Consider the following 23,752-nt stretch of genomic DNA (forward strand, 5'->3'; position numbering starts at 1 on the left):
TACTTCCCTTACTTTCTGTTGAAAGTATGACACTGGGCCACTGAAAAGCTAGGTTTTTATACCTCATCCCTCACTAGATCAGTGTGGATACACAGAAACTGTATGGAAGCTGGAGTAGTGGAAATTTGCAGGAATGAAAGGATAAGCTGTAATGTGCTACCATGTGGATAGGACTGTAGAAGTAGTTATGTGATTGCTAGTGCTAATGGTTTTTGGGTTGCATCAGAGAGGATTACAAAGGAGCAGTTTTAAAGGCAGGTTTTCCAGCTCACTTATAAGATTTTAGCTTTGTAACTGTAGTAGTCTTTTAACTTAAGTCTTTTCAGTGCAGTTGTATCATGTATTTAATGGAAGAAAGTTCTGAAATAAGATCATTTAGTAGGATGTAATGGAGGGATAGCTAATGCTTGCAGGTCTGTTGGGGGCATTATTTCCTATGAAATGTCAGTGACCAAAAAGACTTGTCTGCTTGCCCACTTCATGCTTTGACAATTACAATAAATATTTTGCTTTTTTGTTATTTACTTATCTTGCAAATGAAATAAGTTGATCTTTCACCATTTTTTTCTCATACTGTAGTACACTGACTGTGAACAGCACTGTTTTCTTCTCTTGCACCCTCTAATAAGAAAATTAATTAGAAAATGCATGTGAGCCTTTCAACTTGTCATGAAAAGGGAATGTCAAATGCACTCTCCATGAAGGACTTTGTCAACTGTACATTTCAGACTCTATGTCCAGTTTTACAGTGGAATGATTCTCTCTTTCTCCTGTCTTGAGTTACTCTTCTCCTTTTTTTTTAGTGGGTGTGGTGTTTGTGTTTGTATTTTTCTTCCTCAAAGTGCTTAACCATTTTTTGCTCAAGTACTTTGTCATCTTCGTCTCCTTTATCCCCAAAAGTGCTGATAGCTGAAGAGTATGCTAGAGATATTTAAACTCCCAGGTGATTGCTTGAGATTCTAAGACCTTTTGGACACTTCTGGAGTCAGAGTAGCTAACTAGACATGTTTAAGCAAGGATGTACAGAGCTAGGCTCAGTCTTGCATGCAAAATTGTTTAAATTTCCGAAATGCATTACTGAAAAATATGCCTTTGTTTTTTTGATAGACCTGGTCTCTCCATTCACTTGCCTTGATAGTAGATTCTAGTGGACCAATGTACCGTGGATATGTGGAGCCAACACTTTCTCTAGTCCTTACTCTGCTCTTAACTGTTCCACCATCGCATACAGAAGTACATCAATGCTTAGGCCGATGTCTTGGAGCTATAATAACTACTGTTGGCCCTGAGTTGCAAGGTTGGTGGGAATTTGAAGAGAAATCAAAAAATATAAATTGTATAAAGATAATATATCGCAATCTGAAACGGAATAAGGGTTTTTTTCATTGCAGTTGCAAGTGGAGGGTGGCGGGATGTTGACAAATCTAGTTACAGTCCTGCAAGCAGTCTCACTTCTGATCCTACTTATGACTGCTCGGGGTTTTTTTGACTGCAGTTTGAGATTTATATAAAGAAGTTGCAGTGACGTATGGTGTTCTGGCTAATGGCAAATTTGCGCGGTAGGTAAAAAGATGAAAAACTCCCTTGCTGCATATTTTGCCACATACATTCTTGTGTATAGATGGGGCAAGAGGCAAGATTTTTCTTCCTTTTTTCAAAACGTGTTGATTTTATTTTTAACTGATGGCAAGAGTTTAAGTTTGACATCATTGATAATGTTGTGAACTGTAACTCATTTTCACTCGTTCCTGATATTCTTACGTCACCGTACCTTACTGAAGAGAATAAGATCTTGTCATGCCAAACACTGTATCTAAAATTCTTTGTCTCAGATGGCAAAACCATGGATTTCTAACTTTGTCTAACTGGGATTTTTAAGAATATTTATAGGATGGTTTTTGATTCAGTGCCAGAGAGCCAGCCACTAGTGAAATTTTAATGCTAAATAACTGGGCTTAAATTTCTAGTTATGAAAAAATTCTAGATGGTTTAATTAAATTTGTGTATCTGCTTGCTGTGTGTTAACCTTTTGGAGTGTCATTAACTTTTAAAATAAACAACAACTTATGTGGAATGTCTTCTGCAGGTAACATTTTTCTGTAATTCAAGATTTTTATTGAATTACAGAATATTTATATTTTATAAACCTGATGCAGGTTAATTCTTAAATACAGAATGGGATTATTTTTCAAATTAAATACTGTTCTTCTGAATGCTTGTCCCGTTAGAGCAGTGCAGCTCATCTAATGCAGCTAACTAAAATCACCTGCCTACGCGTATACTAGCTTAAGTGTGATCCGATATTTTAGGAGATGATTTGGTGCATGAGATGTTGCCCATATGTATAGAATGAAAGGAATTTTTGAAATTCAAAGTCAGATAATTTTACTGGTTTCATGTCCTGGAAAGTTACTCTCAAAATATTTCTGACTGACGATCATTGATCCAGAATTTAATTTGTACAGGACATTGTTTAACTGGGCTAAAAAAAGAGATACTGAAACACTCCGTAGTGTTTCTTTGAAGTTGTGTAGATACTAATTTGTGGCAGGAATTCAGAAAAGTTGCATGTTAGTCTGTGAACTTTGAAGCATTAAAAATACTTGTTTTTCAAAGATTTAAAGTCTAGTTTTCATACAAAAATTCTGCTGTGTTAAGGATATCGTATTACATCATTAGGTAATGGAGCTACAATTTCAACAATCCGTTCCTCCTGTTTGGTGGGATGTGCAATCACACAAGACCATTCAGACTCGCTTGTTCAGGCAGCTGCCATATCCTGCCTTCAGCAGCTTCATATGTTTGCACCTCGGCATGTCAACCTGTCCAGTCTGGTTCCCAGTCTTTGTGTGAGTACAAAATGCATTGCTTTTGTTCCTTAAGTTTTATGTATGTGCTTAGCAGAGGACAGGAGAAGCACTTTGTAAGGTGTCAAGGATACCCATGTGTAGTAAGCAAGTCACATTTGCAAAAACACTGGAGTGCAATAAAAGGATGTCTGTCCCCAAACCATTGTAGATCTTTTTAGAATGCTGCCTAAATTGAAGTCACAGGGTCTGCTTCTGTTGCTCCCTAGATAGCAGAATATAGCAAGCATTGATATATAATACGACTGAGTAAAAAGATGCTGAAGTGCTCCGTTTCCTCCAACTGATTGCATGCCCAGAGGGAAGTGAATGAGTTGGGGGAAGGTAGTAGATTTTGGATTCATTTTACCACTGTCAACATAGTGGATGCTGACATTCAAATTCTTGTGGTGTTATTGTTAGCGTTGCTTTCTCCCTCCATTAGTGTTCTGTCAGCAAGTCCTTGCTTAAGCCTGGAAGGAAGGCAGAAGCTGGAACCCCAAACATACCAAATATGACTATAACAGGAAAGGTGTTGTGTATGGGTGTGTGTTTTAGTGAGGGTGGGTTTTTTTATTATTACTATTTTAAAATTATTTTTTAGAGGGTTCAGCAGTCCAATATTGAAAAATTTGAAAAGCTTCTCCCTAACGTCCATTGGATTTTTTGCAAAGTTCTTTGTGTCATTCTTTGTGGATCTGGTGGTTCTGTGTTACCTGAAGGAGTGCAATCCTACTTATGTCAACACTGGACCTTTTTCTTAATCTGCTATCCAGACTATCCCTAGGGCATCCTCTCATTGTTACCTGCTTCCCCCCGCTGCCCTTGCTCCCCCTCCGGAGCACTCCTGGAAGTGCCAGTGTGTTCTCAGAATCTGTCGCTTGTCCTTTCACAAAATTTTGCATGAAACGGGTGCAACATACCCAAAAGTAGGTAGGCCCTTTGAATAACATGACAAACAATCCCTATAGTCATTTAGTCTGTAAGTACCATTGGGTAATACTACAGACAGTGAAGTTCATACAGTAATAACTAGTGCTATTTTGAAAACTTTTCCCAGGGTTTTCTGCTGTCTCTTTACTGTTCCTTTGTGGTCCTCTGCTAAACAAAAGCTATTTTCCTTCTCCTTTCTCATATTCTTTACTTCCAAATAATACTTAGTTTGGTAAGTTTTTTTCTGAATTGTCTTGTACTTTTAATTGTACTGCAAATACATAGATATGTAGGCAATGTCTGCCCTACCTTCCCCATTAACAAACTCTTCATGGCTTTCTAACTCACTTCTGAATGGATTTAATGCCAGGTACCAAAATTAAACACACAGTTCCACAATCTGGTTTCATTTCTTCTTCCTGCATATTATATTGTCTTCATAACCACTAGTTTTTTGTTTTGTAACTTGGAATGGGCAGTACTCTATCCATTAATTAAATCCCCCAAATGTTCTGTGTTTTAGTTCCATTAAAACAGCTTTAGTGTGGTATTGAGATGTTCTTTACAGTCTGCTTGTTTTTTCAGGACTAAGATGTTATACATTCATACATGGAATAAAGACCTACTGTTAAAATAATTTATAAACTATACAACCCTTTCATTTGGGAAAGCAATTTCCATCCACATAATAACCTAATACCAAGAAAGCAAATGTGTATTTGGTTTACTAAAAACAAGTTCCCCAGGGTAAATAAAGAATCTGAATTTCTTAAAGAGCACTCTTCATCTCTTCCACTGTGGAAAAACATACAGTTCTCTGTGTAGCTACTTCCTCTCAGGAAAATAGGGAGCATGCACAATTCTTCTATAAGAAAAATATTTGTACTTGAGGTAGTTCAAAAGGAATTAGAAGCCAGTGTTGGTTAGCAAAGAAATCTGAAGCTGTCTTACTGAGAGGCACTTGTAAAAACTTATGCTATAAATTCTGGTACAAGTTTGAAATAAAAGTTTTCATGATAGTTGTGGTACACCTGATGATGGCTTTTTGCTTAAAAGAATGTGATTTCCAGCTATAGCAGAATATGAGGTTGAGTAGTACTAAGAGTGTAACAGGCTGGAAAGTATAGTCTAAATCACACTGGTGCAGTAGTTCCAATATTTAAGCTTTGATCTCGTTAACCAGATAACATCTGTCAGGTCTGTAGATACCAGCTTTCTTTTCATATTTGTACATTTTAAAAAGTGCTTACTTTTGAACTTTCAAGATCTCGTGAAGAGCTTGGTACCCAGCAGCTCACACATGGGCATATGATGGAAAAGTAGAATGCTGTTAGTCCTTAGCAGCACTGATGTATTCATACGGGGGTGCAGCAGTTCACTCACCTGTAATGGTTCTGATTTTTAGGTTCATTTGTGCAGTTCCCACTTGCTGCTTCGCCGGGCTGCAGTTGCATGTTTACGACAGCTTGCTCAGAGGGAAGCAGCAGAAGTATGTGAATATGCCATGAGCTTAGCAAAAAATGCTGGAGACAAAGAAAACAGTGGTATCAGTAAGTATTTCTTCCATGTGGCCTTTTTGTAACAGCTGAGTGTACATGTTTGGTTTACGTTCAGAGAGAGGAAAAAAACTGCCAGCAACAGAACAAAAAACTAAAACTGACCCTTCCAGCTCCAGTAACTTCTGGCTACACCCCTGCTTACCACTTACAGTTTAACTTTTTGTAATGTCCAGGCTTAAACTTCTCTTGCCCATTGAGACTGGCAATCAAATAGGGAATGCAGTGTATATACAGTGGAAACATTTTAAAGTTTTTTCTGCTATTTTAAGTCTTGCTCTTTTGAAAATTGACTTAATTGTATGTTGTTTGAGATACCTGGTTGTGTTATACTCTTGTTAGTAGCATGTCTGCAAAGCCTGTGAACTTTGCTGACTGGTTCAATTCTTACACGTGTCATTTTATTCTGAAAATGGGAGGCTCCACAGTGTTGATCAGCATTGTCTTCATACAAAGATAGAATTGTGAGCTTACTCCTATTAAATTACACCAGTTAAGTCTCTCTCTGGAAAGATTTTTGAGAGTTCAATACTATTAGGAGTTTTTACAAATTCATGGGGTGTGTACCTTGGAGAGAGAAAGATTCCCCCCCGCCCCCCCTTTTAATTTTTTCAGTAATACTAGGAGGTGTTATTTGCCTTGCAGAAAGTAAATGAATTGCTGTATTAAAATCTTTCTAGTGTTAATTCAGAATAAATTCAGTAACATCTTGGTGTATCATTGTCTGAACTATACACACACAATGTCTAATTCTAGTCTGTTATTCCAAATTTTAAAACCGAATTACAGATTTCAGAAAAGATTTCTCATTATCATTTTGCAGATACTAATCCTTTTGCACCAGGAGCTGGTTCTCGGCGAGATGCTCATTCCCGGCATCAGGGGGTTAATATAACAGAGACAGGCCTCGAAGGTGTCCTTTTTGGGATGTTGGATCGGGAGACGGATCGGAAGTTGTGCTCAGATATCCATGATACTCTGGGACATATGCTTTCATCGCTGGCAGTAGAAAATCTTTCTCACTGGCTAATGCTTTGTAAAGATGTGCTTGCAGCTTCCAGTGGTAAGCGTTCTATACTGTTCACAGAAACAACAGTGTGTCCTTAATACTAGCATCTTCTGTCAATATTTGTCTGGAGCTTATCTTTTATCCTATTTAAGACATAGCTTATATAGTATATAGGACTTTGATCATAGTGCATTAAAACTTCCTTAGAAAAAAGAAATCATCAATGTTATGTTAAGTTTTAGAATATTGCTTTTAAGATAAAAAAGTTAGCTGCCTGAAAGTAGGATTTCCAGGAGAGAAGCAGTATGATTATTACTCTGACATTTCAGTATCTTAGTGAAAGCAGACGTATTCTTTTTAGCCTTTATATGTCAGGGCCATGCAGAAGGAAGAGTGCTGTACATACTCTGGGCTTTCTTTTATGAGGTTTTGTGAGTTACTGATGTGATGATGGGTTACCACGGTGATGAAACTTTTGCTTGTTGTTCAGCTTTGCAGACTTGTTTGCACAGATTTTGTCCTCTGAGACCTTATTCCTGTTTTTGAGCTTGTAGGATGGTTGTGAGGCAGATTCTGCTCATTTCCCTTGCATTTATACTTGTTTATTAACATACTGTGAGTTCATCCTGAAGCCCTTTCTAAACATTGCCAGCTTTATGTTTACTGATGAGTAATGCTACCAATGATTTCTTTATGCAATGTAGATACTATATATCTGCCCAGTAAGAAAGACCTTGTTTCCCAAGTTTGAAGTTGGCATATCCTTTTCTTATTTCATGTGGGATGGGTTTTAAAGTTTTTAGCATGGTTGTCCAGTCTGTTATTTATTTATTAGTAGGTGAAATAATCTCTGAGAGAACCATATTTAAATAAATTTCTCAGCTATACTTTAATAAGCCAGCAACTTCATTTTGAACCCGTTGACCCAAATAACTGGCATATGAACAAAATCTGGTTTGCTTTTTAAGCAGAGATTTACAAATGGGCCACATAAGGTCCTGGATGCCTTCTCAAAACACTCTTCTTGTGAATTGGCTTCATCCGTGTTTGATTTGCCATAGCCTCTTTCTCTCTTTTTTTAAATGTCTTGGCCCTTCAGCTGCTTAAATTTAGACTTTCGAAGAAGTATGCCTTAGTTGGGGTGGTTACCCTTGCAATAATTTCTTCTTGTTCTCCTCTAATGATTGCTAGAGTAATTTTTGTCAGTATCTTGGCATTTTGCAAGATACTGAATAGCAGAAGTATATACATGTTTTGCTTTTTGTCCTTGTTTGGATTTTGTTTCTTTTAATGTGATCCCTGAAGTAATTTTATTTTCTGAAATGAAGTCTCACAGCAATACTTGGAGAAAACAATTTTTTGAATGTTAGGCACATCTGTGGGTCCCATAAACTGCCTACTTGGCTGCATATCTATCCCATGGCATGTGACTCTGTAGTTTTGTTTCAGTTTAATATGCACTCTAGCCTTTACTTGAAACAGGAGCTGAGTAGTTCAAAGCCAAGCTGATTCTTTGATTCTGAGCCTGGTAATCTCCTTACCCTGTTTATTGGCAATTTAATAGGTTAATTTTCAAAGCTGAGAAGTTTAGCTACTGGATTCAGCTACAGTTGGCATCTGTGGAGAATTAACGTTACAGGAATTTATTTCGTATCATTTAAGCCAAATAAAGGGTAGCATAGCCCAGATTAGAGGTGAAAAACATTTATTTTACTGATATTTTTGTGCCTTTCTATATTTTTCAAATGTTGTTGTTGCAGCAGAAGACTTAGTTTGTTTTGAATCTGAGTGTAAGGAAAGGTTTCAATATGTCCTTTAGCAGTCTTCTGCAGATTGTTTTTTTTTTTTTTTTTTAATTGTTCTCTGTTGTAGACATGAGCACTGCTGCTCCGTTGGGAGGAGGGAAGGATGAGGAATCAGAGAAGAAGGATGAGATGGATGACGATACAATGTTTACCACTTTGGGTGAAGAGGATAAATCCAAGCCTTCTGTAGCACCTCGTTGGGCAACTCGTGTGTTTGCAGCAGACTGTCTGTGCCGAGTTATTATGCTGTGTGAGAATGCAAACAAGGCACACTTCGATCTGGCACTGGCTCGTTCAGCCAGACTTAAAAACCCAAAAAGTAATTACAGAATGTGCATATTTTGTTTTGTTTTAAATTTTTTTTTCTAATTTTTGACACCTCTGTACAGCTTAAGATTACACAACCAAGAAAAAAATATAAGCAGTTATCCTTTCATTCAAATGGTTAAAAACAAAGGAAATGGCCTGCAAAAGCCAATAAAACTGTAGTTTTATAACCACTGTAGTTACCATACCATGCACACAAAGAATGAGGTTTGCTGAAGGATGTAAATTCTGATAGACTGGTCTGCTTGGAAAAAAAACCTCTTAGATTTACAAACCTTTTCTCTAGTCTGAAATAGAAGCAGTAAACTTCTAGCTAAGAGTGAACTGGGAACAGTTTCTGAGTTTAACATAATGAATTAGACTTTGGAGACTATTTTAGCATCTCCAGATGAAAAGGGAAGCTAGGAAAGAAAAAATAGATAAGGCGATGTAATTATGGAGAGTTGGAGAGTTGTGGAGAGAGGGATGTGGGACAGACTTATAACAAGACGTGGACCCTGCTGCTTTATAAAGTTCATTCTTTTGGTATCCATTAGACTGATGAATATTAGTTTTAAAGCTCATGTTTTGAAGATACTTTTATGTGTTAGAGTATCAAAATTGAGAGATGACATACTTGTTTTGTGAAGAAACGTTTTTCTAATGCATAGTGAGAGGTTTCTGTCCCTGAGTTGTCCATGTGTATTGGTTCCAGTGCATAGTGATCATTTGCTTTCACCCATGTAGTGCTCATGAGGACTCTTGTGTATGTAGGATGTATATCATGAGCATCCTAGAATGCATGGGGTTAATGGATTTTAATGTCTATGATTTTGAGATTTAACAAGTCTTTCTTTGTGTGATACAGTTTGATTCCCGCCCTGTGCATTGGTTTTGTGAGAATCTTCTTTCTGACTTGGTTTGAGACTGAGATCTCTGTTTGAAGACTGAGAGGGAGGAGTTTTGGGAAAGTTTATTTTGAGATGTTGTTATATTGTAGAGAAAGTAATGAAATAACTGCTGTCGCAGGATCCTGCGGAAGATTGCATATAATAATCCTGGCAGTTTACATCTCTAAATTTATTTAAAGTGAGCTTGATGTGTTTGGTATCATGGTAAAAAGGAAAACTCAGAAAATTTCTACCCCACCCCCCGCCCCTGCAACTTCATCTTCCAAAATATTTAAATTTTACTAACATCTGTGATGGTCTGAAAAACTAACTAACTGCAGACTTTACCACTTCATAGTTTTTAAGTGTCTTGAGTCTTTCTTTACTGACATACCTCTGAAAAGTTTCAGCTACAAAATAAACTTTTCTTTTTTACCTTGAGACTTGAAAATATGTAGAGCTTTCATAATTTGTGATTTTTTGTTAGTCATCATTGATGCTATGTTCTTAAATATTTTTTTCCATATTAGTTGTACAACATCTGGTAATTTCAAATTGAGACTAAAGAAAGAAATAGAACAAGTAGAGAAGACTAATCCTTTCAGAAATGTTTACTGAGTTATGTATTGTTTTTTTCTGCATGTTGCCTACTGTTTACTTACAGCCTTGGATGTGGCTTTTGGGAGTGGAACAAGAGGCATACTCAGTTTTTTAGACTTGATGAGGTTTTCCTTTATCAGCAGGGGTCACTATAAGCATAGGACTCGAACAGGGATTGCCTTGAAGATTTTCTATAGTTTTGGGGGAATCGCTAAAATTAGCTTTACTAAATGTTCTAATCTCTTCTAAGCTATGCAGCTACATTAACATATTCTATTCAATGCAGTTTCTGTATATCATATATTTAATTTTGTTTCAAATTTGTGGTTAATTTTTAAGGTTATCTTAGTAATAAAGTCTTTGTATCACTTGGGGGGGGGGGGGGGGGGGGGAGAAATTAAAATAGGTTACATTCTTTCCTGGCTTCTTCCACACCCTAAATGTGGAACCTTTGAAAAAGAATAGCTAAAATTTGTATGTGTCAATGAGGAAAATGTAACAAATATCTGTCATGTTAGCCGACTTTTAAGTTACTAAATAGTTCTTTCTGTTTTGTTCTAAGATGACTTCTTAGTACTCCATCTCTCTGACCTGATTCGAATGGCATTCATGGCTGCAACTGATCACAGCAACCAATTACGAATGGCGGGACTTCAAGCTCTTGAAGACATTATCAAGAAATTTGCATCAGTTCCTGAGCCAGAGTTTCCAGGCCATGTGATACTGGAGCAGTATCAGGCTAATGTGAGACCTCCTTTATAAGTTCAGGAAATTGTATATTTATGCTAATATGCCAGTATTAGCTTTGAGAACACTTTGTAACTTCAAAAGACCTGTGAAGAGATTTTTGTGTGTGAAAATGTACTGAAGAGAACCTTCTATTTAGCTCTTCACAAATTATTTTTGTAGTTCTTCCTATTTGTTGTAATTTAGTAGCTGACAAAAGTAAAAATTCAGTAGCTGTTGATTCTTGAAAGCTAAATATTACAAGTTACAGTTAATTTTTGGCAAGAGTGGCATTTCATTTGTAGAATTAGGAATTGGAAAATAACCCCTATTCAGTTCCAGAGTGAATCTAATAAATCTGTTTTCTTGGGAATTAATGAATATACTTCTGTTTAAATGAAAACTACAGAAGTATAGGAATGGGAGGTAGGCAGTTGAAGACTTATTTGGGGGTATTATTGCTTTCTTTTTTTTTGGTATAGCTTAAGTCTTTCACCTCTTTTGTCTTCACTGTGTCTTCAAGATCTTTTTAAAGGCAAGCTTTCATCCTTTTCACTTCCTGCCTTTTTCTTCTTCCTTCTGTAGTGCTGTAACCGTTGCTTCTGTCTCTTTGACTTGGTACCTTTTGTTTCAGAAAAATGCTGCCTTATAACAACTGCCTAAAAGGCTTTGTTGTCAGTATTTGCCATTTTGGGAACTTGATGCAAATCCAACCATAAACATTTGATTTCACATCATTATTGCTTTGGACATCAAAAAGTCATTGGCTTCTTGAGCCTTAGCATAAATTGCACTTGTAATACTTTTAATGAGTATTCTTTTAATCATTAACAGAAGGAAGATAGTATCACATATTTGACAAAGGTAGTTGAGGCTTAAAAGGGCAATGGGCAAGCAGGAAAAAACTGGCTTAGGACTTTGTTGTTGTTTAAAGAATGCTACTGCAAATGTCTGCTAGGCAGCAAGGATAAGTTTGGGATGTAACTATAATGACAAAATTGGCAATCTTGTTTTACTTGTTCTGTATGTGTGCTTGACCTTTAAACACGGTGAGATGAAGAATGTTGTGTCACTATTGTTATAGTTGGATTTTTTTTTTATTTTTCTTCCCATCAACAGGTTGGAGCTGCTCTGAGGCCAGCTTTTTCCCAAGATACACCATCTGATATAACTGCAAAAGCCTGCCAGGTACAGAAGAAAGTGTTCAGAGAGGATAAGCCAAACTGATTTTCCTTTTTTTTGGAAGAAGAATGCAGAAGAGAAGTAGTAGCAAATGACTGGAAAATTTTGTAAACCTAAACTGTGAGGTTTTTGCAAGATCTTTTGAGTCCCCTAGTAATATATTTTGTTCCTTAGAAGTGCAAAAGTCCTCTTAGGGAGCTACATCAGAAAATATTAAGTCTTTCTGAAACTAATTATGTTTTCATGTCAATTCTGCATTTGTTCCTGAAAGGAAAAAAAAAAAAAAAAAAAAAAAAAAGAAAAAACCTCTTGCTTAATGAGACCAATAGTAATGTATTTATTGAGATGCCTTTGAGTCTGATCAAATATTGGGATTACTGGTAATTTACCTTTAATCACTAAACTTCCATTCAGATTAATACTCTATTTTAGATTTTGGAAGATCTGAGCATTCTCCTTACAGTCATAGTAAGAACCTGTCAGTGAAAATTCAGTGAAAGATTTTTGTGTGTGTGTTTTCTTGTGTGTGATCTTGTCCTACTGTAGTTTAAATCAGCTATCAGCAACATAGCTCTAGTATTATCTGGTGTGTGGTTTACACAGCTAAATTACTAGTTTAAAGCAGCAGTTTAATTAGCTATGCAAACATCAGTTTTAAAATAGTAACTTTGTGTATGTGAGTTTTCTTTAGTAAATCTTGATCCAGCAGGACTGTGATTTTGGGTTGTTGTTTTATACGCTTAATTTTCAGCAAAACTTGTAAGGGTAGATGAAATATGGCATAGTTTGGTATCTATGCACAGGAAAGAATATGCTTATCTTGCCTTACAGAACACTTCTGTGTATTTAAAGTTAGATGAAGAGGCAGTTTGTGTGGAAACATGTAACATTCCTTATAACTTGTCAATCAAAGTCTTCTCTAGTCAACCGGTTTTAAAGTGGATGCGTGCACTTACAGGATCAAATTGTTGGAGATGAGGTCTGGATATTTAACTCCTCTCTAGAAGTTACATGGACAGAGATGAGCTGCACTGAACGTGTTTAACCGTTAAGAGTTTTATGTCATTACTGAAACAGCTGCTAGCAGCAGGACTGAAGCTGATCTTCATCCTACTGTGACTGAATTATGGATTTGTGACAGATTTTCAGCAGCCTTGTTCTGTGCACGTTCAGGACACTTTTTGAGTTTGTTTTTACTTTAAATATGTCCATCATTCCAGGTGATGAGGGGCCCTTCCCCAAAGGCTTTCATGGAACTTGTTCTCTAAAAGCAAAACAAACTGGAGTTAGGACAAAAATGCCATCAAAAAAGTTTGTAAAACCTGAACTGCTTGAGTTCTGTGGGGTTTTTTGCTTCTGTTCCTCATCCTTGTAGAATCACCACAGAATCAAAGAAGCTTTTCTGAAAGAATGTGTTCCTTTTTGTAGGAAAGCAGCTAGCAGCTGTACCAGAATTCTTCTATTGCCTGCATTATGTCTGGGCATAAATGTGTTTCAGAGGATGAATGCCAATGTGTAGTACTAGACAGGAGCAGCCGATATGTATGATGTTTGTATTTTAAGTACCTGTTTGGGCCCATTTAATTCGAATGAAAAGTGAGGAGACACCCAACTGTCTGTCCACAATCTATTGATCGTTACAGAGCTAGAACTTGTTGGTTCCAGATAAGAGTCCAGTTGCTTAAAGATTTTAATTCACTCATTTCTAGGTATTTTCTTGACATTAACGATCTTGAAAGCTTCTCATTAGTATGGAGCCTTACTATATAATTTGAAAGGTATGGGTTTTTAAAGATATGCTTCTATTGATTGCTGTCCAATATGTTATTCACAGTGGATACAATGACCCATTACCTGAATGATTTGACCAGACACTTGGGAACAGAATAAAAAAAAACTATCTCCCATCTATCTATGGGAGATTAAAAACCTATTTTAAATATTTTCCATATATCTATTAAGTTGCACTGTAATTTGCTTTGCAAATACAGCCTTTGTAACCACTCACCTGAGCAGTTCTGTTATCATGGGTGGGGAGCAAAAAAGGAAAACCTTGCAATTTTTTTTTTTAAGCAGGAAGAGAGATGCAAAGTTTTCTGTGGTGGTTGTTTTGGGTTTTGTTTTCTTACAGATTTCTTTTTTCCCATTTATAAGGTGGTTGTTTTTTTGCTAGTTTAGAATGATTCTAAACTTTGTTGTCTAGGTATGTAGCACGTGGATAGGAAGTGGGGTTGTAAGTGACCTGAATGATCTCCGCCGAGTTCACAACCTTCTTGTCTCTTCCCTGGATAAAGTGCAAGCAGGAAAGGGATCTTCCAGCCAGCTTTACCGAGAGAGTGCGACTACTATGGAAAAACTTGCAGTTCTGAAAGCATGGGCTGAGGTAAACATTGACTATTAAATCTTTAAAATTTTGAAAATATTTTGCAGTGTAGTAGCAGCCTCACACCTCACTGGCCCTCCCCCTTACCTGCAGTTCCACTCCCGGGATGTTTTCATCTCTTTATCTTTCTCTGTTCCTTTTTCTTCCAGTCGATATATATTTATGGTGAGGGTGATTGTTCTCTTGCACTTTTCTGTATTAAAGTACACATTCATACCCTATCGGATTTTGATTTTCCTCCTATCGTACTGCTCTTAAACTTGAAAAAAATAAAACAACCTTCAAAACCAAACAGCCTTCAAATATATTCTGGGAAAATATTGCAGTTAATTAACTAGGAGTTTGTCAAAGTATTCATAAGCAATTACAGGCTTAATGTAGATATTGTTAGGGAATGGCTGGAGTACCAGAAGTCTTCAACTATTTACAAAAGACAGAGTTAGCACTATTTACATTGCCTTGCTTCCTGAAATGTTACTTGCATGCTGTAGAGCTCTACTTATAATTACACAAGTGGTATTTTGATTTCTCTTAGTCTAGTACTTAAAGGTTTGAGGTGTTTTTTCATTAAATTTTCGTCGAAGTTGCTTTTGAAATTACAAAGGAAAGTATTAACACTTCAGCTGTGTGATGTTAATCACCCCATACTGTAATTTTCAGCTTTGATATGGAGCATCTGAAGACACTTATTTCTATTCTATTTATTTTCTAAAAATGCTTATTTTTACTGTATTTTTATGATATTTCTGCTTATTCCTGTATTCATCTAAGTTCTTGAAAGTCCTGTTATCTTCTAGTAGCAGCTACCAAAGACAAACATAAATGTTCTTGTATTCATGTAACACATCTAATGTTATTTTCATGTCTTTATGATACCTAATCTGCACCTAGAAAGTGACAGTTACTCTAATTTATCTAGTAACTCTTAATGTAGGTCAAAGAAATCTTTGCAATAAGGATGCATTGATTTAAATAATCAGTTATTTAAATCAATGTCTGTGTAAAGCAGAAGTAATTGACACTTTTTTTGGAAGAAAGTGTGTAACCAGATTGTTTTAGGAAATTGCCCTTTATGCTCCTAAGTGTTATATACTGATAGAAATAAAAGAAAAAATATTTTACAAAAAAAGTAATTGTATTGCAAATCTCTTTTTCCCAGTCATTTTCCAGTGAGTCATCTGTGTATGGAATCTGTTACTTTCACATGGGAAAGGCTGCTGCTTTTTTTCTTTTTAGCATTTCCCAGCATGAAATTTCATATTTGGTTTTCTTCTAGGTGTATGTTGTTGCCATGAAAATTAAGAAAGAAGCAGAGACCAAACCAAAGCGTGTTTTAAAGAGCACAGAGGAAGATGAGGATGATTTTGGTACTGTGGATGAGTTGCCACCAGACAGTTTGATAACACTTGTACAACCTGAGCTACCCGCACTTAGCCGTCTCTGGTTAGCTGCACTGAAAGATTATGCTCTTTTAACTTTACCAGCTGAGTTTGCTACCCAACTTCCACCAGATGGTAAGCACTGGAATTTCTTCTTGTGGTGTTCTGAAAAACAGAAAGAAACCCTTATATGAGACTTCAAAATTATTCTATAAATTATTTGGCAGGATTGGGGTTTTTTTTTATGCAAGTGATAAATTTCTGCCTACATGTAATAGGAATGTATGTTTGGAGTGTGCTTTTATCCTCCAGTCTGCAATGAAGATATTCTTTACCTGAATCACAGAGGTCATTAAAACCATGTATTTGTAGAATTAAGAATACTTCTACACCTCTAATACTTTAATATCAAATGCAAGAAGATGTTTACTATAAGAAAAACATAGCCCTTCAGATGAGAGTGGATACTGTCTTAGAATATTTTACTGAGTTAAGAATGAGTGTTCTGTATGAAAAATGCTGCAAGACCTGATGACTTTGCCTGCCTTTCCTGCTCTCTGCTTACTGTTCCATCATGGCCATTGCGCTTTATGAGGGGTACTATTGTTGCTCCTTAGAATCATAGAATAGTTTCAGTTTGAAGAGACCTTTTAAGGTCATCTAGTCCAAGCCCCCTGCAGTGAGCAGGGATATCTTCAACTAGATCAAGTTGCTCAGAGCCCTGTCCAACCTGACCTTGAATGTCTCCAGGGATGGGACATCTACCACCTCTCTGGGCAACCTGTACCAGTGATTCACCATCCTCATTGTGAAAAATTTCTTACTTGTATCCAGTCTAAATCTACCCTCTTTTACTTTAAAACCATTACCCCTTGTCCTGTTGCTTCAGGCCCTGATAAAAGGTCTGTCCACACTTTCTTATGAGCCCCCTTCGAGTACTGGAAAGCTGCAACAAGGTCTCCCTGGAGCCGCCTTTTCTTCAGGCTGAACAACCCCAACTCTCTCAGCCTGTCCTCAGAGGAGAGCTGTTCCACTCCTCTGATCATTTTTGTGGCCCTCCTCTGGACCTGCTCCAACAGGTCCATGTCTTTTCTGTGCTGAGGGCTCTAAAGCTGGACGCAGGACTCCAGGTGGAGTCTCACCAGAGCAGAGTGGAGGGGCAGAATCTCCTTCCTCAACCTGCTGGCCACACTGCTTTGGATGCAGCCCAGGATGTGGTTGGCCGCCTGGTCTGTGAGCGCACCTTGCCGTCTCCTGTTTGCCCTGTATTTCCTTTTTGTCTATTATTTGCAGAGAATTTCAGAATTTGCCTTTGCTTTGTTGCCTAATTTAACAGGGGGAGCATTTTACACTCCAGAAACAATTGATACAGCTAGGCTGCATTACCGAAACTCCTGGGCTCCCATACTACATGCAGTGGCACTTTGGCTAAACAGTACAGGATTTAATGCTTCAGAGTCAACAGAAGAAACTGCTGCAGCAGTGCCCAATTCTCAGAAACGTTCTACATCTATTATGTTAAACCAGACACCTGGAACTCCACCTACCACTAAGTCTTTGCCGGAGATAAACAAAGATCGAATGCACTTAATTTTGGGTAAGAGTTACAAGTTTAGAGTTCAGTAGCAGCACATTGTGGTATGAAATGGTGTGGGAATAAGAAAAGATACTTCACTTGAAATGTGGGAAATTTAAAATGCATCGCATGTCTGGACAGTAATGTTTTGAAATATCTCTGTCTCCTTCTCTCCGTATCTCTCTGTCTCCTGTGTTCTTCATAGCTCTGACAGAATATTTGCCAGTATGATTATCGTGATTTTTATAGACAAGTTGTATGTCTAGTTTATTTGTGTAATTGAATAAAATGAGTAGGAGCTGTTCTACGCTGTAATATAATTCAGATGATACAAAATGTTATGCTTCAAAGACATGAAAGCTGTAAGGTTAATTAAAATACACATCCTCATAAAAACACAGTTCAGTAGAGACTGATACTTGATACACATCCTCATAAAAACACAGTTCAGTAGAGACTGATACTTGACAAGTTGTATGGAGTAGCTTTTGCATCTGTTTTTCATCTGTGAGTAGTACTCACTGTTTCCCTTTACTGTTGTTGAACAGCTTTAAGAGGTGGATGGGATCACTTATTCCGAGGAATGCCAATAGTTTGCTGAGATACGGAGATATTTAAAACCATAATTAAGGGCCATATGTATAATATGAATATTGAATAATTTTTGAGGCTCAACTTCATCTCTGTTATCTTTACATCTAAGAGAGCTCAATAAAGTAAAACTCAATTTACAATTGAAGAATTCAGAAGTCTGTCTTACAGATCTTTAGAACAAAGTGTGGATTTCCATTCAGTAATCCTAAGTTGCTTGCTGTCACTGTTTATTATTTTTCTTGACAAATTGTGGGGAAGACATGATGCAGAAGAGAAAGTGAATACAATTCTGCTGCTTCTACTACATAAACTCTCTTTCCTTTAAAGGAAGAAGAATTGAGAAAAAAGAACTGAGAAAAACACATATCTTTCTACAGGTGTTTAGGAACATGCTATCCTTAAAAGAAACTTAAAAATGAAAACTTGATTTTATGATGATGTGAACATTCCTTTTTAATTTTTGCTCTTTTCAGGTGTTAGTATACAGTTTCTATGTTCCCCACGACCTGAAGAGCCTGTTGAGCATGTTACATCTTGTTTACAAGCACTTCATACCTTACTAGATTCCTCTTGTGCCAGGATCCATATTGCAGAAGATCAGGTACTGTATGAGCATGTTGTAACAATCAGCTTTTTCTAGGTCTTGGTCTTTCATCTGTGATGATTACAAAAGCTGTAATTATTTTTGTGCGAGAAAAGTATTTGCTCGTCATAAGCAAGTGACATAACAATTAGGAATTGTTAAGTCCTAATTAATTTTTTTGTATGTATTTTCTTTTACTTTAGCTCCTTGGTGTTGAACTCTTGAGTGTGCTTCACCGACTCCTTCTGACCTGGGATCCTCCTTCAGTCCAGCTACTGGTTACAGGAGTTGTCCAGCAGATAGTAAGAGCAGCTCAAGATTATTTGCAGGAAAAAAGGAACACCCTAAGTAAGATTTTGAAAACACGGCTTGCTTTGCAGAGTAAATAAGCAACAGGTTTTCATATTGGGAAAGGAACTCAGATACATTGGAGTATATTTACACTGAGGAGGAAAATGCTGTGTATTCCACAGATACTTTTGATGTAGTCATAATCTTAACAGCTGATTCCTTAACTCTTGTAAGATGTAGTTTTTATTCCTCTGATCATTCTAGTGGTTATTCTTTTCATGTCATGGTTTTCATTCATTTTTCTTGAATATGAGTGACAAAAACTACACCCAGCACACCACTTAAGGTCTTACTAACCCCTTGCTCAGTTTCATTAATGTTTCTCTATTGACTGCATCCTTAGCACTTCATTTACCTTTTTTCTGAAGTTAGTGCTTCAGCCCCCAGTGTAGGGTCTTGTGGTGCGTCCCTGGCATAACTGGCATTCATGAAGTGAGTGAACTGCTACTGGAGCCAGTGTGAAAAGTTGCCTGCCCAGGAGACCTGGCCAGGAAGTGGAGCAGACTTGCACCTGGATTCTTACTTCACTGACATTCAGGGTGTGTCAGCAACCTGACATGTTCAGGAGCTCTGGGAACAGGGTGTGCAAACAAGAGCAAGGCAGTCGGCATGGTAAGGCATGCTTATGCAACCCAAAAGTGCTGCTCAAGACTACTAGAGTCAGCATAGTGATGGCAGTGACATACAGCAAGACACAGTCTGCTGACTGAAGAACAATCACCTTTGGCACATCAGAGGTCTAATGACCTGGCTTGAAATTCAGATGAAAGTCCTGATATGACTGTCCTCCAAGTGCTTGTCTGTGCTGCAGCTGGGGCTGGAGGTGACCATTGGTCTCACCTGTTAGATGTGAAGGAAATGCATGTGAAGGTGAGCAGACTGTGTAGTGTCAGGAAAGGCAAATGGAAGAATGATCTGTTCTTTACAGAGTTCCTGCAGATGCAGGAGCCCAAGCCCCATGTATCAGGGAAGGAGGGACAGCCATAGACTATGCTGGAATACAGCCATGGAGGATGCAAGGTTGTGACTTACAGCAACAAAAAGTATCTCCAGATACCCAGTTGGAGAACACTATAGAGATCTGGCAAGAGGAGAAGGGGAACAAAGTGTCAGGGTAGGGATCTGGGCCAGCTGTCTCTCTTTGACAGGTCAGAGCTGATACCACTAAGAGGAAGCGAAGGGTGATACCAGTCAGGAACTCTCTTGTTTGCCACAGACTGCCTAATCAAGAAGAGCAGATGGGTGAAGCCATAGCAGACCAACTGGAAGAAACCTTCCAATCACAAGCTATGGGAGTCTCATGAAAGACTTTCACCATCCAGACATGTGCATGAAGGGCAACACTGCAGGGTGCTAACAATCTGAAGCTTTCAGAAGAATATAAGGCACAGGTTTTTTTAGTCTTTTTTCAGCACCACCCCAATTAAGGGAGGTGCTCAGTGGATCTCCTCCTCACTCATACAGAAGAAATAGTTATGAAGGTTAATGGTAGCTGTGGCTGTTGCAGGCATGAGATAGTGGAGTTCATTGTTCTGAGGGAAATGTAGAAAGCAAGTAGCAGAGCAAAAGCTTTGGCCTGCCTTGGACTTCTGCAAGGAGCTTCCAGATGAGATCTTGTGGTAAGCTTTCCAGAAGGGCAAAGGAAAGAGAGATGGTTCATCTTTGGTGACAAAAAAAACAGCTCATCCAAAAGTGCAGGATGCCAAATAGGCATGGCAGGAGGCTGACATGGCTGAACAGGAACTTCTGACTGAGCTCAAATGTGACAAGGAAGTGTATGGATGGTGGAAGTGGGGGCAGACTGCCCAGGAAGACTACTGAAGATGTCTGCTCAGGTATAGACGTGTGGAATTAGGAAAGCCACGATTTGGCTGGAGCTGAGACTGATGATGAACATCAAGTGTGACAAGAAGGGCTTTCATAGATATGTTGTCAGCAAAAAGACCAAGGAAATTTGGACCTGCTGCTGAATGGATTGGGTGATCTACTCACAAAACACATCGGGAAAAACTGAGGCACTATTATCTTCTTTGCTTAGTTCTCCTGTCTCTCTGTGTCTAGTGAGCAAGTTTAGGGGAGAAAATTGCTACCTACAGTAGCTGAGCATCAGGTTAGGGACCACTGAGCTGTGGTGCTCAAGAAAGCTTTCCAGTGAACGGCAAAAAGTAGGTGCTATATCTAACTTTCAATATGTAAAGACGAGGCAGGTTTTGGAATACTATGTGCCAGTAAACCTACTGTATGTGTTGAAAGATTTTTGTAGTAAATTCCCTTGGAAACCACTTCTGAGTACATAAAGTAGAAGAATGCAATTTGAAATAGTGAGCACAGACTTACTAAGGACAAATAATGCCTAATCACCCTCTGTGATGAAATAACTGGCTTTGGATGAAGGGAGAGTGGTGGATAATTGTTTACCTCGACTTTTGCAAGGCTTTTGACCCAGTACCTCATAGTATCATTGCCAGATGGGAGGCACGTGGACTGAAAAGTAGGAGGATAACTGGCTGGACAGCTATGCTTGAATGGAGTTTGGAAATTCAAGTCTAACTGGCAGCTGGTTGCAACTGGTGTTCCTAAGAGTTCGGTATTGGGTCTGCTACTGATAAATGTTGTCATTAACAACCTGGATTGCACCCTCAGCAAATTTGTGGATGATACCAAACTGTGCAAGTGGTGGATGCCCTGAAAGGCAGCACTGCCCTCCAGTGTAATTTCGAGCTGCAGGACTGAGAACCTGCTGAAGTTCAGCAAAGATAAGTGCAAAATCGTGCATTTGGGATGGAATAACTCTGTGCAGTGATATAGGCTTGGGGGCTGACAGACTGGATAGCAGATTTGCAGGATGACAAGTTGAATATGAATCTGGTGTGCCTATGCAATGCTGAAGACTTTGTTACTGGGATGCATTAGAAAAGCATGGTTAAGGGGTATGATTGTCCTTTCAACTTGAGCTCATGCAGATGTATCTGGAGCAGTGTCTAGTTTTCTTTGCCTTTCCCCCCCCATCCTGAATAAGAGAGATGTTGACAAACTGTTACAGAAGTCCAGTGGAGGTCTGCTAAGCTGCATAGGGAGGTGAAGTATGTGACATGTGAAGAGAAGCTGGGAGAGCTGAACTTGTTTAGTCTGCAGAAGAGAGAGTTCATATGGCACAGAATATCCCCCTTCTTAAAGGGGAGTTAAAGAGAAGACCAATCCAGACTCTTCTAAAAGGCGTATGGTGGAAAAAGGCAACAGACACAAGTTGCAGCAATGGAAATCCAGATGAGATACAAGGAAAAAATTTGTCACCATGGGAGTGGTGAAGCAGTAGAACAGGTGCCCGGGGATGTTATGGCATCTCCATGCTTGGAGATATTCAAAACTAGACGAGCCCTGAGCAACCTGCTCTAGCTTTCAGGTTCGCCCTGTTTTGAATAGGAGAGTGGACTTGGATGACTTATGGAGGTCCCTCTCAACTTAAATTTTTCTGAGATTCTCTGATGAGTTGATATACCTAAATCATCTTCCTCTACTTGGCCTTTATTGAGCTTTAGTAAAATTCATTCTTTCTTCTTTTATCCCTGCTTCTTCTGGTATATTTCAGCTTCTGATGTTTTGCCTAGGCTTTTCTTCAGCATATTCTGGTAGTTTATTTCTACTTTATGTAAGTGTATCCTTGTTAAGGGTATCCGCATCAGTCTGAAAGCTGTTTTCTGAGGTACTTTTAGTAACCTTTTCCTTTTAACAGAGCATCTTCCTGTTTAATCATCCCTTTACCATTTCTTTAAAAATCTTGCATTGGATGTACTGTTTCCATCTTAGCCAAGTAAATTCGCTTCCAGGTGGCAACCTGGCAAATAGTTCATTGATACCTGGCTAGGTTAGGTCTGCCATGTTTTCTTTTACCTGAAGGAAGTAAAGTAAAACCCAAATAATATCCTCTTACTAAGGAAAACTACCATCTTAGTCTGGCACAATATACTGTTGAGAATAAAACCAACTGTTAGCTTTTGCCCATTTTCCACATAAAAACAAAGAGAGGATTTTGCTGGAACTTGAGGAACCAGCACAGTTAAAAATGCAAGCTCTGTTCCTTCATATGAATTAATGAAATTGTTTACTGTAGGCCCAGTAAGTTGTATTTTTCAAATCTCTGAATGTGATAACACTAGCAATCATTAAAATTCATAGGAGCTCCATAGGGGTAGTTCAGGCCAGCTTTGACTTACTGAATCTCTGTTGCTGTTTAATGGGAGAAGGAAAGACTGCAGCTGGCCAAGCTGCCATTCAGAAGAGAGACTTTTTGAACTGAATGCACTGAAATAATGAACTCAGACATAGAACCCTACAATGCTTTTCTGTTCTTTTATCTCATAATCAGTTTAGGCTGAAATAAGGTTTTGTCAGGGTGGAACATTTAATTAATAGCCATTAAATTTAAAAAAATATTGTCATGCCTATTTATTTGGCAGTCATTGCTGTTAGTTTTACAGTCAGTTTTAAAAGAAGCAAATTAATTACTGCATTTTCATTTTGTCTAAATATTACTACTACTTTTCTAGTTCTGGATGGATTTTTAATAAGTATTGTTGCAATCACAGTACTTCTAAAGCATTTCAAACCCCTTTAAAGTCATTCTAACTAAAACATTTAGTTTGACATGAGCCATGTTTGTCATATCTTACTGTGAAAAAACTTTTTCTTTCTGATTTTCAACTTTTTCATGTAATTTCTTGTAATCTTTGGTATGGGATCTTTCTTAACTGTCTTAGACATTTCTTTCCTTTTTTCAGATGAAGATGATATTGAAGAAAAAGAACATCCTCTCGCTTTAGGAGAGGGAGGTGAGAGTGGTGGTCTTGTGCCTGGAAAATCTCTAGTCTTTGCAGCCATGGAACTGCTTATGTTTATCCTAGTACGGCACATGCCCCATCTGAGTTCAAAAGTGTCAGATTCTCCAAGTCACATTGCTGCCAAATCCCACCTCTCTGAGGAAAGTGCTCGGCTTGTGGCTGGCCCCGTTTCTATATTTTTTTGCCCTGCTTCTT

At 38.0% G+C, this 23,752-nt stretch overlaps 1 protein-coding gene across 1 annotated transcript in view; it reads left to right on the forward strand.

Moving 5' to 3' along the window:
- The window catches only part of HEATR5B (HEAT repeat containing 5B), a 57,553-nt gene that overhangs the window by 23,191 nt on the left and 10,610 nt on the right, over nucleotides 1-23,752 (forward strand). The window contains exons 19-31 of the mRNA XM_010293829.1: nucleotides 1,108-1,297; nucleotides 2,680-2,849; nucleotides 5,185-5,329; nucleotides 6,159-6,398; nucleotides 8,217-8,468; nucleotides 10,508-10,689; nucleotides 11,791-11,859; nucleotides 14,057-14,236; nucleotides 15,513-15,750; nucleotides 16,952-17,212; nucleotides 18,259-18,386; nucleotides 18,572-18,716; nucleotides 23,498-23,719. Of these exons, the coding sequence (XP_010292131.1) occupies nucleotides 1,108-1,297; nucleotides 2,680-2,849; nucleotides 5,185-5,329; nucleotides 6,159-6,398; nucleotides 8,217-8,468; nucleotides 10,508-10,689; nucleotides 11,791-11,859; nucleotides 14,057-14,236; nucleotides 15,513-15,750; nucleotides 16,952-17,212; nucleotides 18,259-18,386; nucleotides 18,572-18,716; nucleotides 23,498-23,719 (2,422 nt within the window). The remainder of the gene's footprint in view (nucleotides 1-1,107; nucleotides 1,298-2,679; nucleotides 2,850-5,184; nucleotides 5,330-6,158; nucleotides 6,399-8,216; nucleotides 8,469-10,507; nucleotides 10,690-11,790; nucleotides 11,860-14,056; nucleotides 14,237-15,512; nucleotides 15,751-16,951; nucleotides 17,213-18,258; nucleotides 18,387-18,571; nucleotides 18,717-23,497; nucleotides 23,720-23,752) is intronic.

The sequence above is a fragment of the Phaethon lepturus genome, unplaced genomic scaffold, assembly GCF_000687285.1.
Source record: "Phaethon lepturus isolate BGI_N335 unplaced genomic scaffold, ASM68728v1 scaffold2399, whole genome shotgun sequence".
In the NCBI taxonomy this organism is placed as follows: domain Eukaryota; kingdom Metazoa; phylum Chordata; class Aves; order Phaethontiformes; family Phaethontidae; genus Phaethon; species Phaethon lepturus.